The following is a 14,032-nucleotide window of genomic DNA, read 5'->3' as shown; positions in this document are numbered from 1 at the left end:
TACTATCAGCAACAGAAAAAATATGAGCAAAGCTTTTAATAGCTCGACATTTCTCTTATACAGAGCTTGACRTCCATTAAAAATTAATGTCCTTACCAATGCATGTCTTATTTCACGACAAATAACACACAAAAACAATCTAAGCCACAAGAGGGCACCCAATAAGCATTTGGCAGCCCASAAGCCACGAAATGTATTTAACTTTGTCAAAACACTGTAAAGTGTGCAAAACACACCACTTCSGTAAATGTTTCAGAAAAACTAGCAGAGTTATATTTGTTGGAATTAGATTCGGAGTATTTTGTGTTTAATGATTCTGTAATTTTGAACATTACTGGATACAGGTACAAATTCAATGTGCAAGCACCTCACCACAGCATGAGATTTTGAAGATGTAATGTAGACAGGAAAAGCTCTCCACTGATCAGAAGAGATCAAGAACTAGATCAAAAACTAGACAGCAGAAGCTTATAGCAAACCTTCCTGAATTTTCAATTATACTTTAACCTTCAGATATTTGCTTTCTTTTCTCATTGTCAAGGGCCCTTCCAAACTCTGTATCACTGCTATTGCCTTCTCAAATCACAGTCCCATGATCATCCATCTCAATAGCCATTTGTACTCCCATAAATTGCTCAGTCATATTGTGTGAGTCTATTTTTCTCTTTTTCCTTTTACTCTCAGATTACTTAAGTAGTATATGTAGTAAATACTAAATGGTACATATAAATAGTAAAAAAAGAATTAGTTTCCTGTACTTAGCACTTAGTTTCTTAGTGCTAATACACACTTATTTCATAGATTTATACAAATAAGCAAGCAGCTTAAACCTCTTGCCTCGGAGACCAAGCAGTCAGTTTTAAAAGAAGCTAGAATAGATCTACCTTAAGAATGTGGACTTGGCCTAGTATAAATTACTCCCTTCTACACTATATGTGCYTGGCACACAAATAAAAGACATAGCTAGAGATCTCTTAATGTAACCATGACCATGTTTGCAATCAAAGTTCAAGTGCTGTTTCTGCTACAATTTGAAATTAAGGCATGGTTTGAAAAACAGAGACAATTTCTAAGGATTGCTGACAGGAATTCTCAGATCTTTCTGTAGAGAGAAGTGGGTGTTCATTTTTGTCTGGTTCAGACCCAGTTTTCCAGAAGCCTACTCTGGTTTTTGAGCCTTTAAAAATCAGGATTCAGAATCCTCTTTGACTCTGTATGATTGAAAGGTGTCTGCCTCAAATCACATTATTGGATGAGTATCAACAGTTACTGAGATTGTTTACAATAGCAATAATGAGATATTTCTCCCTATGGGGAAAGAAAACTAAAATGGTTATTGCTGTAAACAATACAAAGCAGAACAAAAATGGAAGTCTAAAGAAACAATATATAAAATGGAGATGGTCAATAATATTCACCTTGGGACTTTTTACACTCTAAATCATGACTTTCAAAATACAGTGCTATACACAAAAAAAGCTGTGAGAGATCATATAAAAAATTAAAATGTTGGCATCCGTAGAAGAAAACCATTGAAGACAACCACCCCTAGAGCAGTCCCATACCCTTAATAATCTTTTATTGGAAAATCCTTTCATTAAAAGTTTATTTGCTTGGTATTGTCCCCCTTTCAATCAGAAAAGTACAAGTTAAAAACTTGCTTCAGAAAAATATTATTACAATCCATTCTTTCCCTCTTTTTTTTTTTCTTTTTGTTCTCTGGAAGATAAAAAGTATTGATTGTGAACATGTAACCTTTTGGAAATTAGTTCAGTTCTAAAGATGAAAAGGTTGCACTCCACTAATGCATGTCAGCACACAGACTGAAGAGTGTTTTAATGAACACAGATTATTCCTCAGAGACTARAGGGAGAGGGGAAAGATGCACGTAGGAAAGCAAGATTGTAAAAAGGACTTAGGAGAAAGTTTCCTCAGAAGGATTTCTATCTATCCTKTTATATTTCTAGCCTCTCATATGTGAACAGCTGCTTTTAGTCTGGGTTGCCCCGTTTCTGCCGTGAACGCGGTGTACCGGCATTCGTAACACGGTCCCAGGAAGCAACACACGAGCCGATGCTCCATGTATCTCGGGGCCAGCTGAGGGTGGCGAGGCACAGCCTGAGGGAGGCGGGGCACAGCCTGAGGGAGGCGAGGCACAGCCTGAGGGTGGTGAAGCACAGCCTGAGGAGCGGCCGCGGCCCTGCCCCTGCCCCCGCCCCGGGCCCCGCTCCGGCCGCACGTCCGGGCCCGGCCGCCCCGCCCCGCCCCTCCCCGCCCCGCCCCGCCGCGTGACCGCCCGGCTTCCGGGGGGAGCGCCGCTCCGGGGCTCTGTGGGGCCGTGACGGCAACTTCTGCGGGGCGGGCGGCCAGCGGCACCGGCACTTCCACCGACACCGGCACTTCCACCGACACCGGCACTTCCACCGACACCGGTATCACCACCACCACCATGTCCGGCAACGGGCTCACTTACAGCGAGCAGGGCGGAGAGGCGGCGCCCGAGCTGGCGCAGGAGGCGGCGCCCACCGTGACCCCCTCGGCTCCCGCGGCCTTCGGGCTCTTCAGCAGCGACACCAAGAAGTAAGGGAGCTGGCTGGGCTCTCGGGCGGGCGGTGCCGGGCATCCCGCGGGCAGRGGCAGCTCCAAGGGGCCGTGGCGGGGAAGCCGCGCCTCCCTCCTGTCCCCCCTCGTGACTCCGCGGAAAAGTTCGCTTGCTTACGTTTGAAGTGTGCGTAAGGAGTGGGCTATCTCTAAAGCGTTTCTTTTGGTTAGTTTGAAAAACTGGTTATCATTTTTCCTCTGTTTCGACAGCTAATCGCGCTGGAATTGTCTTAGTTTTGCCTTGAAAAGAAAAAAATACATATTATGTATAAAGTGCTTGTAAGGAAGAGTATTTGTGGGAGTTACGGTAGGAAATGTAGTGAATCAGGGGCGAGGTGGCCAGCTCGAAGTGGGTGTTCACAATGTTAACAGTGTCTTGGTCAGAAGTCAAAATGAGGAAATGGAGAAGGGAAAAAACCCGGCCGAGTGCACTGGCATAAGAAAGCCTTCAGGTCCTTTAAGCAGTAGTGGATTGGAGAGGAAAAATGTCCAAATGAAAGGACCAAAAGGTTTGCTAAGCTGGAATCGTATCCAACAAATTAGAAATCTATTCCAAGAGCAACCAATAAAAAGCACCATAAACTAGGGTCTCATGTACATTAGAAAATCAGTTGCAGCTTCTTCAATGTGATTGTTTTGCACAAAGAGAACATTTATGCTTTAGAAACCTTGACTGATGTGTTTGTGAGCCACACCAAAGTCAATCACAGAAACATGAAGCTGCTGTCACTCTAATGCTTAGCTCTGTGTGGCAGTACCTGATGGGCCACCTCCACTTGCCAGAAGAGTCTCTTCTTCCTCTTCTGTTTTGCTAAATACTTTGCTTTTTCATTCTGTTCCAGTTAAAATTTTCACTGCTCTAGTGTAAACGTGCTTCTGTGGATAAGTGTGCTTTAGTTGATTTATGTTGTTTGCACCCTACTTTTTTTATCCCCTTCCACAGAAGCAACTTTGCACTTTATTTYTTAACCATTATTTTGTTACTATCATTTTTCCACGTTAGGGGGAGTATAACRCGGTATCCTGGAAACGGATCATGGCCATAATTTTCTGCATAACTCATAAACTTCAAACTGTTTTGCAGTTGAAGTATAGTTCTCTGTTTTATTAGAGGCAGAATCTGAAGTGACTGATCCTATGCAAGATTCCCCAGTGATCACAGGGAAATACAGCCCTCAGGTCCTGAGATGTTTTGTACAAGTGTATGTGTATGGATGTCCTATAGTATGAAGAACCAGAACRACTTGTGATATGTGAGCATGCCATTTTAGTCACTCTTCCAGACTTGCTCTTACACTTACAAGAGTGTAATCCTCTAAAGGAATGACTTGAGAAGAGAATAGTCATTGCTTTCTGTGGTCTTTTGCCACTGACAAGCAAATTCTTGCTGAAGTAGGATGTTGTCCACAATTCACACTTGTGTGGTTAAGCTCTGAGTATGGATTGGGTAGTTCAGGAATAGACACTGATCAGGAAAGGTGATTTGTGTAGTGTGAAAATTTGTGTAAAAGTGCGAAAAAGCCACTGGACTGCGTGTGTATGTTATTGTTAGAAAGRCAGACTGTGTGACACTTTTATTTGGAAAATGCAGTAGTCATTTAACAGTCATGTACATTGTAACATTTCTTATAGTTCTCTCTGGTAATATCTCAAAACCTGCTCATCAGAAGGCWATAGAAGAACCTATAGAGAAAGAGAAGATGTGTCCTTCCATTTTGGCTATGAAAGTGGGGGGATAGTGAAGTATATCACTGGTGAAATGAAAATTCATATCAGAGCTTTTCAAAGGTTGTTTGCTGATTTCTCTAGATAGTTTCATGTCACTGCTGATATACTCATGTCTGATATTGTGGTGTTTCAGTACTTGGCAAACTTTTTTTGTTGCCAAGAAAGGGGGATTCTTCCTTGGGCCTACTAATGATTAAAGAAATACTCCTTCTCAGCAAAGGGATGTGTGTATAATATATAGCCCAGAACATTATTGCAGTAGTAGTTGGACCAGAAACCTGGACTTGCCTGTTGCCAGTAAATCAGAACAATATCATGTAGTTAATGTGTAAGTATCAAGATACTACTGTAAACACTTCCTTGAAAAAATTCCAGTCTCTTTTCTTTGTGTTGTCTGTCTTCTCCTGTTTTTCATGGAGAGGTAAGCCAAAATGGTTATGAGATTAATAGACTTTTTAGGATAAGTTGTCTTCTATCTTGTGACAGAAGGGCCCATGATAAATTGCTCACAGAGGCACAAACTGGTATTGGTAGACTTGAATATAAAATCCAAAGTTAGCCTAATAGAAACTATTTGTCCTGTTGCATTTATCACATTTCAGTGGGAATACTCTGCTGAAGTCTGTCTCATCTAAAAGCTTGGAGCATCCCTTGGTGTAAAAGCCTTTCTGTTTTATTCTCCTGCTAAAGCCGCTTTTTTTACCTTTAACATTCAGTGATTTATCCACTAACTTTCAAATACAAATATAATTTCACTTTGATTAGTGAACATAGCATTTTCAGTACATGCTGGTGTTGTGATTTGGTTGAAACGCATACTATCAGTATTGAAAATATCTTGGCTCTTTAAAATTTCTGTCCTGGTGACATCTTAATCCTGATTAAGTGGAAAATTTTACTGATAGATGATTATTAAAGAGAACTGTTTATTTGGTGGTGTTTTATTGTAAGCAAGGTGCAGTAGGTTGCACACACCACATGCAWATGTTTCACTGTGTGTATCCACTGCAGTGAAAAGAAAAAGAAAATACAGAAATACAACTTTGGTCTGCTTCTGTGAGGTAACTGTACCTGTTCATGACAAAAGACWTGAGAAAAGGAGGTTTTTCTCATCTCTCTGTATTATTACGTGTACATAAGAAACTGATTTCTTGAGTAAGAGATTTCACAACAAATGTATGATWCTGGTGCTAACCTTTCCTGTGAGTATTTAGTCTTACATAGGCAGATACAATTTGTGTRTGTGGTATGTATTGCTTTTAAAGCCTTTTGGTTAGTTAGATGTCCGAAGTGGATCTGGTGTTCAGAGAATGGAACTTTTGTTTTCATTCTGTTGAGTGTGTCAATAACTGAGTACTTGAAAGACTTTGTATACCCCAGATGAGTCAATTCCAGAAGTCCAACTTCTTGTGTGGAAAGATTCCACTGAACATGGCTGGAGATGCCCGTTGCTCTCCTTCCCYTCTTCCTCTTTCACGCTTGTCAGATGAATTGACATATGTGTTATTCCTTCATTCAACTTGTATATTTACATTTTAAGAATGTATTTGTGTGGTCTGGGTTGGTAGTTTGACCCTTGTCTTAGAATTAGTTATATTCTAGATATTTACATGTCCCACATGTTTCAAAAAGAGGAGAAAGGGTCAGATTCTGGCCCCCAGAATAATGCCAACAGACTGCAGAAAAGTTACATTGTTGATGTAAGTGGAGGAATGAAAACTCTAACCACCTTCCAACATTTAAGAGTACATGGAGAGCTAATTAGTAATATGGAATCCCTGTTAATTGCATGTATTAGGGTGCAACTATGACTGCTTGCAGTTAATTGTAGGTGGACAGAGGATTTTCATCTACATTAATTGCATTTTAAACAAAATTTGCCTGTGTGAAAAATTAAATTAAAATTGTATTTGAGTCTGAAATTGTATAATTTCTGCTATAAAACTAGCTGTTGCTTTATCTGATAAAATGTAAAAACTTAGAGGTGAACGATAGGAGTAACATCAGTAGRTGTCAATTGTTAAGTACGGTGTTGAAGCAGATGGCAACATTTATAACACACATTTTCAACTTTAGTGATTTGCATCTTTAACCTGTATTTCTGCCAAGCAAAATGCATTTGTAATTTATTAGATTTTTTATTGCAGATCTGGCTTATGTATTTGGTTGAGGTATTAGTCGAAAACTCGGCAGTGCTGCAAACTCATTTTTCCTTGCAGGGATTTGCAGGCTTGTTTTGCAGAGAGCTGAAGGTGGTGATTTCATTAAGATACTCATTCCCCAATTCTCTGTGCAGAACACTTTTCCAAACTCATTGGAGCTAAAAACTTGCTTTCAACAGATGCCAGAGGTGTTCTTGGAGTCTTAAATTGATCTAGTTTTGTCTTGGCATATTCTGTTCAACCAGTCATGGAGAGATTATACATAGATTGCCATTTGTGAAATTCTTGGAGGAGACTCCAGCTCTAATATTCAAACTTGATGCATCCACTAGCTCATTGGCACACTAGTTTCTTTCTCCATCTGTTAAAATGGCCCTATGCCCACCAATGTGGTGATATGCCAGTTTTGGTAGCATGTACAACTCGGCAAAGATGAATGGTGTGGATGAACTGTCTGCATGATAAAATGTGTATGCTCTGGTCAGTACAAGCTTAGGAACTAAATGCAGTGTATGAATGTGGGCAYACTATTGCAGAGCACTTCTCCAGTTGAAATCTGTCAGATCTGATGGGAAGTGAGACACAGTGAATATGTTCTTTTGCCATGCACTTGGCACATACGAGGATGCAAGCAATGAACTGTTGATTTGCTGTGGTTCTCTAATGTAGTCATTACATTTTTGGGGATTCTATTATTTCCTCAGAAAGGCAAGTTATATAGTTTAAGGTATTCGCTGTGGTTTTTCCATAGTTACTGCATTGTCATATATTTACTTTAGACATTTGCTTTAATTAGCATCCTGAATGGTATTAAATAGATGTATGTACAACTGTTATAAGGCCGACACTTGCAAGAAATTCCAYGTATTTTTAGTTCTGCTTTTTTGGAGGCTCTTCTTGTCTGTGCCACTCCTTGATAGTTTTGATACTTGGAAATAACCAGAATTCTTTTGGCATTCCGCCACAAGATGATCAGCATTTTAATGCTGTTTAACAGTGTTTCAGAAATGTGGAGTAAATGTAAATATACTGACACTAAGTAGGTTCTGGCAGCAACAACCACCTCTGTGATGGTATCTTTTAAAGAAGGCTTTTCTCACCATTTTTGGGAAATCTGGAAACAGTAGGAGTTGGACTCAATAATTTTTATGGGTCCCTTTCAATTGAGAATGTTCTGGGGTACTGCTTCTCATTTTCCTATAATCTTTTCACGACTATCAAATGCTGCAAAGTGATCTACAAATGTATGCAATTTCTGAGTGCTAGCCTCAAGACAGGCTCTTAGTTGACACTATTATTTCAGTGGCAGCACCATTCCTGATGGCACTTTTTCAGCCTTCAGAACCTCTGTCTTCCACTGAGGAAGATTTCTTTCTGGCAGAAGTTTCCCTGCAGTATTGGTGGTGGGGGCACTATCAAAAGAAGTTATATGCAGTGGAATTGCAAGATTGAATCTTTTCATCCTTTCAGACCACCTTTCTTTTTGCTGAGTGAAATAGTGTCTGTAACACTCTACTGACAAATAATCTTCGATAATTCACAGTCCTATCCAGAAAGGGTTTCAAACTGCTTTGTCATACTAGCTGCCATCTGGTTAGAGATTTTGAAATGCAGGTAGTTTACAGGTGATTATGGTGGTAGCAGCAACTTAGAGGTGTTGATACACTGAGTTGCTCAAACCTTGTTCAGGTACTATCTATTCACAACAGAGAACTGGAAAGATGCTTCATTTAGTTTTTAACTTTACACTTTCCTCAGTGAGAAGGTTGAGTCTGTACCAAAACCATCCAGGTTGCAAATGCTTTGATAAATTAGTGACAAAGTAATAATTACTTGAATTAAATCATGTTTCTGGTCAGACTATAATTGGTTTTGTTCTCTGTGGCTCACAGCTTTGGAGGATATTATAGGCATCCTGGTTTCCCTCACATCTCTAGTCTATCCTTTAAAACTARCAAGTTTGCTTTTTGGGTAGTGCACTTCTTTTTCAGATGAAAAATGAGGACTGGCTGAAAAAAGAAGTAAATTTCTCTTTCAACCATAGAACATCTACACTCATAGCCATATGCTTCAAGTCTTTCTAGGAGTAATAGCTGATTTCTATGATGTGAATATGATGTGAATTAGCAGTAAATATAATGTTATAATGAAAGAGTGTGGTAGTACTGAACAGCACCACAAGATGTCATTCAAACAGTTTGTGACATGGACCAAAACACAGTGAAACCCGGATTTCTTCCTGCTAGAGGAAAACCCTAAACCAACAGCAAAAAGAAGCTTAAATTGCAGCATCTATTTGCTGCCAATTTAGCTTCCATGTTTTATGGCKCTGAAATTAATTTGCAGTTCCTCTTTAAATGTTAGATTCAAGTCTTTTTACACWGTCGCGTCACCTAGAATAAGTTAATTTATTTTAAGGATTTTGCAGTGCCAGTAAAATGTCAAGAAAAAAAGATTAATTTTTTTGGAAACACAACATTCCATAGGACTTCATTGCTACTCAGGTGCCAAGAGTAAAGGTTATGCTGCTCTGTCAGTTTGTATTTTCCACTTCAAACCTGATAACAGAGTATTTTGAATTTTATGTTGGAAGGCAAAAAAAATCTTTTAGTATGCTGTGGTTTAAAGTACATCCTGCCAGCTAAAGWCTCCTGAAGACTTCGAACACAAAAACAGTGCAATTGATACTGTGTAACTGGAAGTAATGCTGTGGATGGAAAACTTGAGAAATGCATTGTAAAAACTCAGCTGAGTGGGACTTTTGTAATTTCTGTTCTGTAACAGCTTCTTCCATACTACCAAAACTGATGAAGCTTTCTTCCTCCCCCGTGGTGGATTTGTTTGCCATTTCCTCCATCTTACCTTGCAGTGTTATAGTGCTGTCCTTATATGTGGAGACCTTCTGTCTGTAAACCATGGTTTATTTGTTCAGAATTCATTCTCCTKTCTTAGAGGGGATTAAAACTGTTCCCAAGATTGTTGTTGCATTGCTAGTTGGGCTTCAGTTACAGTTTTGATATCATGAACCTTCTGCTTTATTACAGAGAAGTCTTATGGTTAGTAGGTGTCTTCTTTCAGTACTTGGGAYATCAGAACTGTAGCAAAACCTGAAAATTTATGAGTTTCATTTTATGGTGTTGCTAAAAAGAATAGAAAATAAATGTGTATTTTACCAGAGTAGAGCCAGTGTTCTGTTAATAAGAGTTGCTTTTGCAAGTTGATGCAGTGGCAAATGACACGCTGCAGATTCTGGATTAGTATTTTTGTGTGACTGGAGGTTTGTTACAGCTCCTATGAGAAGACAGAATAACTGAGRGAGAGGTCCAGATTTATCGCTGATGTAGCTGGTTAAACCTCATTGATGGATAGTTATGGCTACCCTTTTTTTGTAGAAGTGGGTAACATTGCTCAATGGCATTTGTAATCCTACTCTTAACCTCAGTAAAATGTCAGTTTTAGTGACCAAGTGTGTGCTGGCAGTAGTACGCCGTATTCAGAATTGTTCTTTAGATGCAGTTTGCCATTATCAGTGTGCAGAGTAAGGTGATCAAGGTGCTTTCTGGCATAGGACTCCAGGATATTAAAGCTGTTTGGCTGTATAATCTTGTGATTGTCAAGATTTAAGGTTGTTTTTTTGTCTTTCTTTTCTTACCACACCCACACACCCCACCATGCCCTCTTCTCTTGAGGCAGTTGTAAGGTTTGTGGCTTATTTCTTTTTTAATGGCAGGGGAATGGAGGGCACAAGAAGGAGTATGAGAACTAGAAAAGATTACCTTCTGTTTTTTGTTTACTTTCTGAYTGTAACATATGTGGGATTAATCCAGACTGGTAGGTCTGTCACAGGTCCTATCATATCTATACTCCTGTTGTGTCCAAAAGTGGTAGAAAGGTATGAAGGAAGCACTGTTTTCATGCAGAAAGAAAAAGGTAACATATAGCTTAAATGCTACAAGCATAACATGTAAAAACATAGAACAAAGTTAGAAATTGACTACCTCCACTTAACATTCAACCAGTGTTTCAAGAACATATTATTCTGGATGTGTTTTGTGCTGTCCCTCATACTGTGTCATTGCAGATCTGTCATGTGTGATGCTTACCATGAAAGTGAGGTGATTAATTTGCATTTCTAATTTACGGCTCCTTTAGCTTTCAAATTTTAATACTGAGGAATACAAGCCTGTGGTGGTAAAGATGGCAAAGGCAGCTGGGAACTGATTTCTTAATATAGTAATAATTGACTCGTAGCTTTTTATGGCAAATGCTATACAAATAGTAAAGATCATATTTCATAGCACTGTTGAATATGAATATAGTATTTATAATTAAAGTCTATACTAGTTCTTTAACTTTGCAGCTTTTGAAGACAGTGGTCCTGTATTGTAATAGATGTTAAGACWCTAGATTATGATTTGGGAACTCGAGCAGTCTTGTGTTCTTAGATACATTGTTGGGTAGACAGRTGGGACTCTTCTTATTTTTCCTTTTCTTTTACTCTTGGAAAGTAATTTTGCCTCTTACTGTTAGGGAAAATGGCTGAAACTGTGTGTTTATACTCTTGCAAAAGTTTTTGCATTTGYCGTTGTTGGCACCATTACTTTCCTGCTTTGTATAGCTGCACATCGTTTGTCACCCATCAGATTATGCTTTAAGTTGGTGTTGCTCCTGYGGTAATAAAGTTTTTATTTCAATCATCAGTAATACATACCTAACTCTGTAAAGCTRGAATTGCTCTCAAAGTTGTAGCAGGGAGAGACAAAGGTATTGATGCAGCTGAGGGTTTGCTTGCGTTTTCCTGAGCCCCTGGCAAATGTAGATAAGTGATAAAGGAATTATTTGTTTAAGATTGTGTACTGAGGAACTGTCACCTCCGAATAACTAATGAGTATAGAAACATGAGCGCTAGTAAGATGGTAAAGCTTACATTTATGCTTCTATTTTGAGGAATTTTACTTAAGGATTGAAATTCCCTTAAATCTTCATAATGATCAAAAGATGAAAATATTTTAACTAGACAATAGACTGTATTATAAAAGGCTGAAATGCTTTTGCTTTTCCCATTCTTCATTGAGCCTCCCGATAAGAGTTGTTTTTAGAGGGAAATGACCTTTGAAATCTACATAGGATATTTGTTTCTTGAAGTTAAAACAGCAAGGGAGTGTGTATCCTGTTACTTTGTAAAATTTTCTTTTTTTTGAGTAGACCTCACTCTTGGCAGGCAAGCTGGGTTGAGTGCAGTAATTTTTTTTATTAGTTTTTTACATACTTCACTTAAAAGAATGGAACAAAACTCCACAATGCTGGGCAAAATAATTGAGATGTCTTGCACTATTAAGTCTGCTCTTAAAGTGCGAAACTTTGAAGTTACGCTGAAGCCATATCTAACTGTGGAAGAAAAAAGGCTTACTGCTGCTGGTGATCCGTGTGGATATATGGAACAATATTTTACTCTGTAAGTATCCAATGATTGCTAATCCTGGATTATAATTCGTTAGAAAAGATCTTGAAAAAACCAAACAATCCATCARTTCAAATAACGATTTCCAAATGGGTTCTTCAAGAACTTGTTTAATTTCYATTTTTCTTTTTTCTTTTTCCCCCTGCTGCTTTTCTCTTATGGAAACAAGGGTGGCTGAAAGCTGGTCTTCATATCTAAATTTTTGTGATTTATATCTTCCCAACTAGCAGTTCAAAATGTTTTAATTTGATGTGTATGATTAGTATATTTTCTATAAGCAGTTAGAAGTACAATTCATCATTAAATACTTCTTTTTTGTGTCTTCACATTTACCTTTTCATTTTTGCTTGTTATTTGTTACATTGTGGGAGACAGTCTCCAGCATGTACTTGGATCTTTCCCGGTGTAACTTCCTCCATTTTCTTTACTTGATCCTCAAGTTCAAATTATTATTTCCATGTTTTTTTACTTCGCTGACCTTTTTTTTTTCTTTTTTTTTTTTTTTTTTTTTTTTCTTTTTTTTTACTCTATCTTCTCTAGGTTAATGATTCTCTTACTTCTCATGCATGATAATTGATCCACATGCTCAGCCTTTCTCTTCTTCGAGTTCCATGATTTCTTGAGTCACAGAGCTGTGGTCTCAATCTCCCCCTGCCACAAGTGCCTTTTGCCTGGCTGGAGCTGATTCCATGCTGTTGCTGAGTTGTCTTTGTTAGTTTCCTCCTTCTCTTGGGGTTTTGCAAAATGTCCTTGTGGCCCATAAATTCTGCATTCTGTGTCCACTCTCAGGGGTGTGTACTTCTTCGCAAGCTTTGCTATCCTTACCTGGGGTCTGAGATMATTGAAACATGTTAAGTTAAACCCTAACAAGGCAATTCTATGGACACGTAATTTATCTTTTTAACATCCAGAATCACTTGGAATATTCATCCAGAATAACTTGCTTGTTRACTTCTATCTTTTCATAGATTGAATCTCATTTGTTGTTGATTAGGCTAGAAATTATACAAAGATCAAACATCAAAGAACATTCCTTCTTGAGATAATTTGTACGTATTCCACGTTTTGCAACAAGAGTAGGAAACTGGAAGCAGGAGCATAGGACTAGAAGCAACTTTCTAAATTAAATCCAGTATTTTGCTAYGTAACTGCTTACTGTGTCATACGGATTCTTACACAGGTAAGGATTAAGACTTAAGCAGGAGGAGCTAGAGGTTTCTGAATTTKTGTATCCAGCTAGAGCAAAAGCTCAAGCAAGGTACTTTAACCTGATAAAAAAGAACTGAGACTTACTTGGTATCCTGTGAGGAATAGGTGGGTAGGAGTAGTCAGCAAAATAAGGTCTTTCTGTGGCCAAGAATGATGGTAATAAAGAGGGCTGCCAAAAATTAAATCAAATCTAGTCTTCCTAGAAAGTTAATTGCAAATGGAAAAATACAGAGAGATTGAAAGTTAAAACTCCAGATTATTAACAATATTTTATGTACAGTCCTAAACTAACAAATATTTCTGACRTAAAAAATAAACATATAGATCTGAGGAAAAATACGGAGTGACTAAAAGAAATGTGATGATCTAGAGGTTAGTACAAGCTTCTTCAAATAAAGAAAACCATGGAGTTTAGTGTAGAGAAAGGTGTGCCATTATCCCGGAGTTGGAATGYGAGCAATAGGAAAATCATTTGACTTCACAGCATTAGTTGTTTTTAACAGACCTCTCAGCTTGGAGCGATGTTACAAGGTGCAGKGAATGTTACCACTTTCCATGGAGCAGATAGCCAGCTATAGACTTTCTAAGCTGATTTTAGCAGGATTCAAAACTACAGGACAGAATTGAAAGGCATGTATAATTTAAATTACAAAAGCACACCACCAGACAAATGTAGCAGTAGAAGACCGACCATAGAGGTCTTTGAACGTATCCAGGAGTAACTAAAATCACGGTGCGTGCTTAAACCCATTTTTTTCCCAATCCGAGTCGCGGCACCAAAAATGTCATGGTTTGGACTTGACCAAAAGCCAAAAGCACTGTACCCACGACGTTCCCTCCCTTCCCTCCACCAGAGAGGGAGAAAGGAGGG

At 38.7% G+C, this 14,032-nt stretch overlaps 1 protein-coding gene across 1 annotated transcript in view; it reads left to right on the top strand.

Annotated features, from left to right (window-relative positions):
- Positions 1-2,270: 2,270 nt before the first annotated feature.
- Positions 2,271-14,032, top strand: part of AP3B1 (adaptor related protein complex 3 subunit beta 1) — a 155,380-nt gene continuing 143,618 nt past the window's right edge. The window contains exons 1-2 of the mRNA XM_057363849.1: positions 2,271-2,399; positions 2,436-2,580. Coding sequence (XP_057219832.1) covers positions 2,450-2,580 — 131 coding nt within the window. The 5' untranslated portion in view covers positions 2,271-2,399; positions 2,436-2,449. The remainder of the gene's footprint in view (positions 2,400-2,435; positions 2,581-14,032) is intronic.

Source organism: Malurus melanocephalus, unplaced genomic scaffold (genome assembly GCF_030028575.1).
Source record: "Malurus melanocephalus ecotype Western Australia unplaced genomic scaffold, MMel_1.1 scaffold_31, whole genome shotgun sequence".
NCBI lineage: Eukaryota > Metazoa > Chordata > Aves > Passeriformes > Maluridae > Malurus > Malurus melanocephalus.
This window is presented reverse-complemented; position numbering and strand designations above follow the sequence as displayed.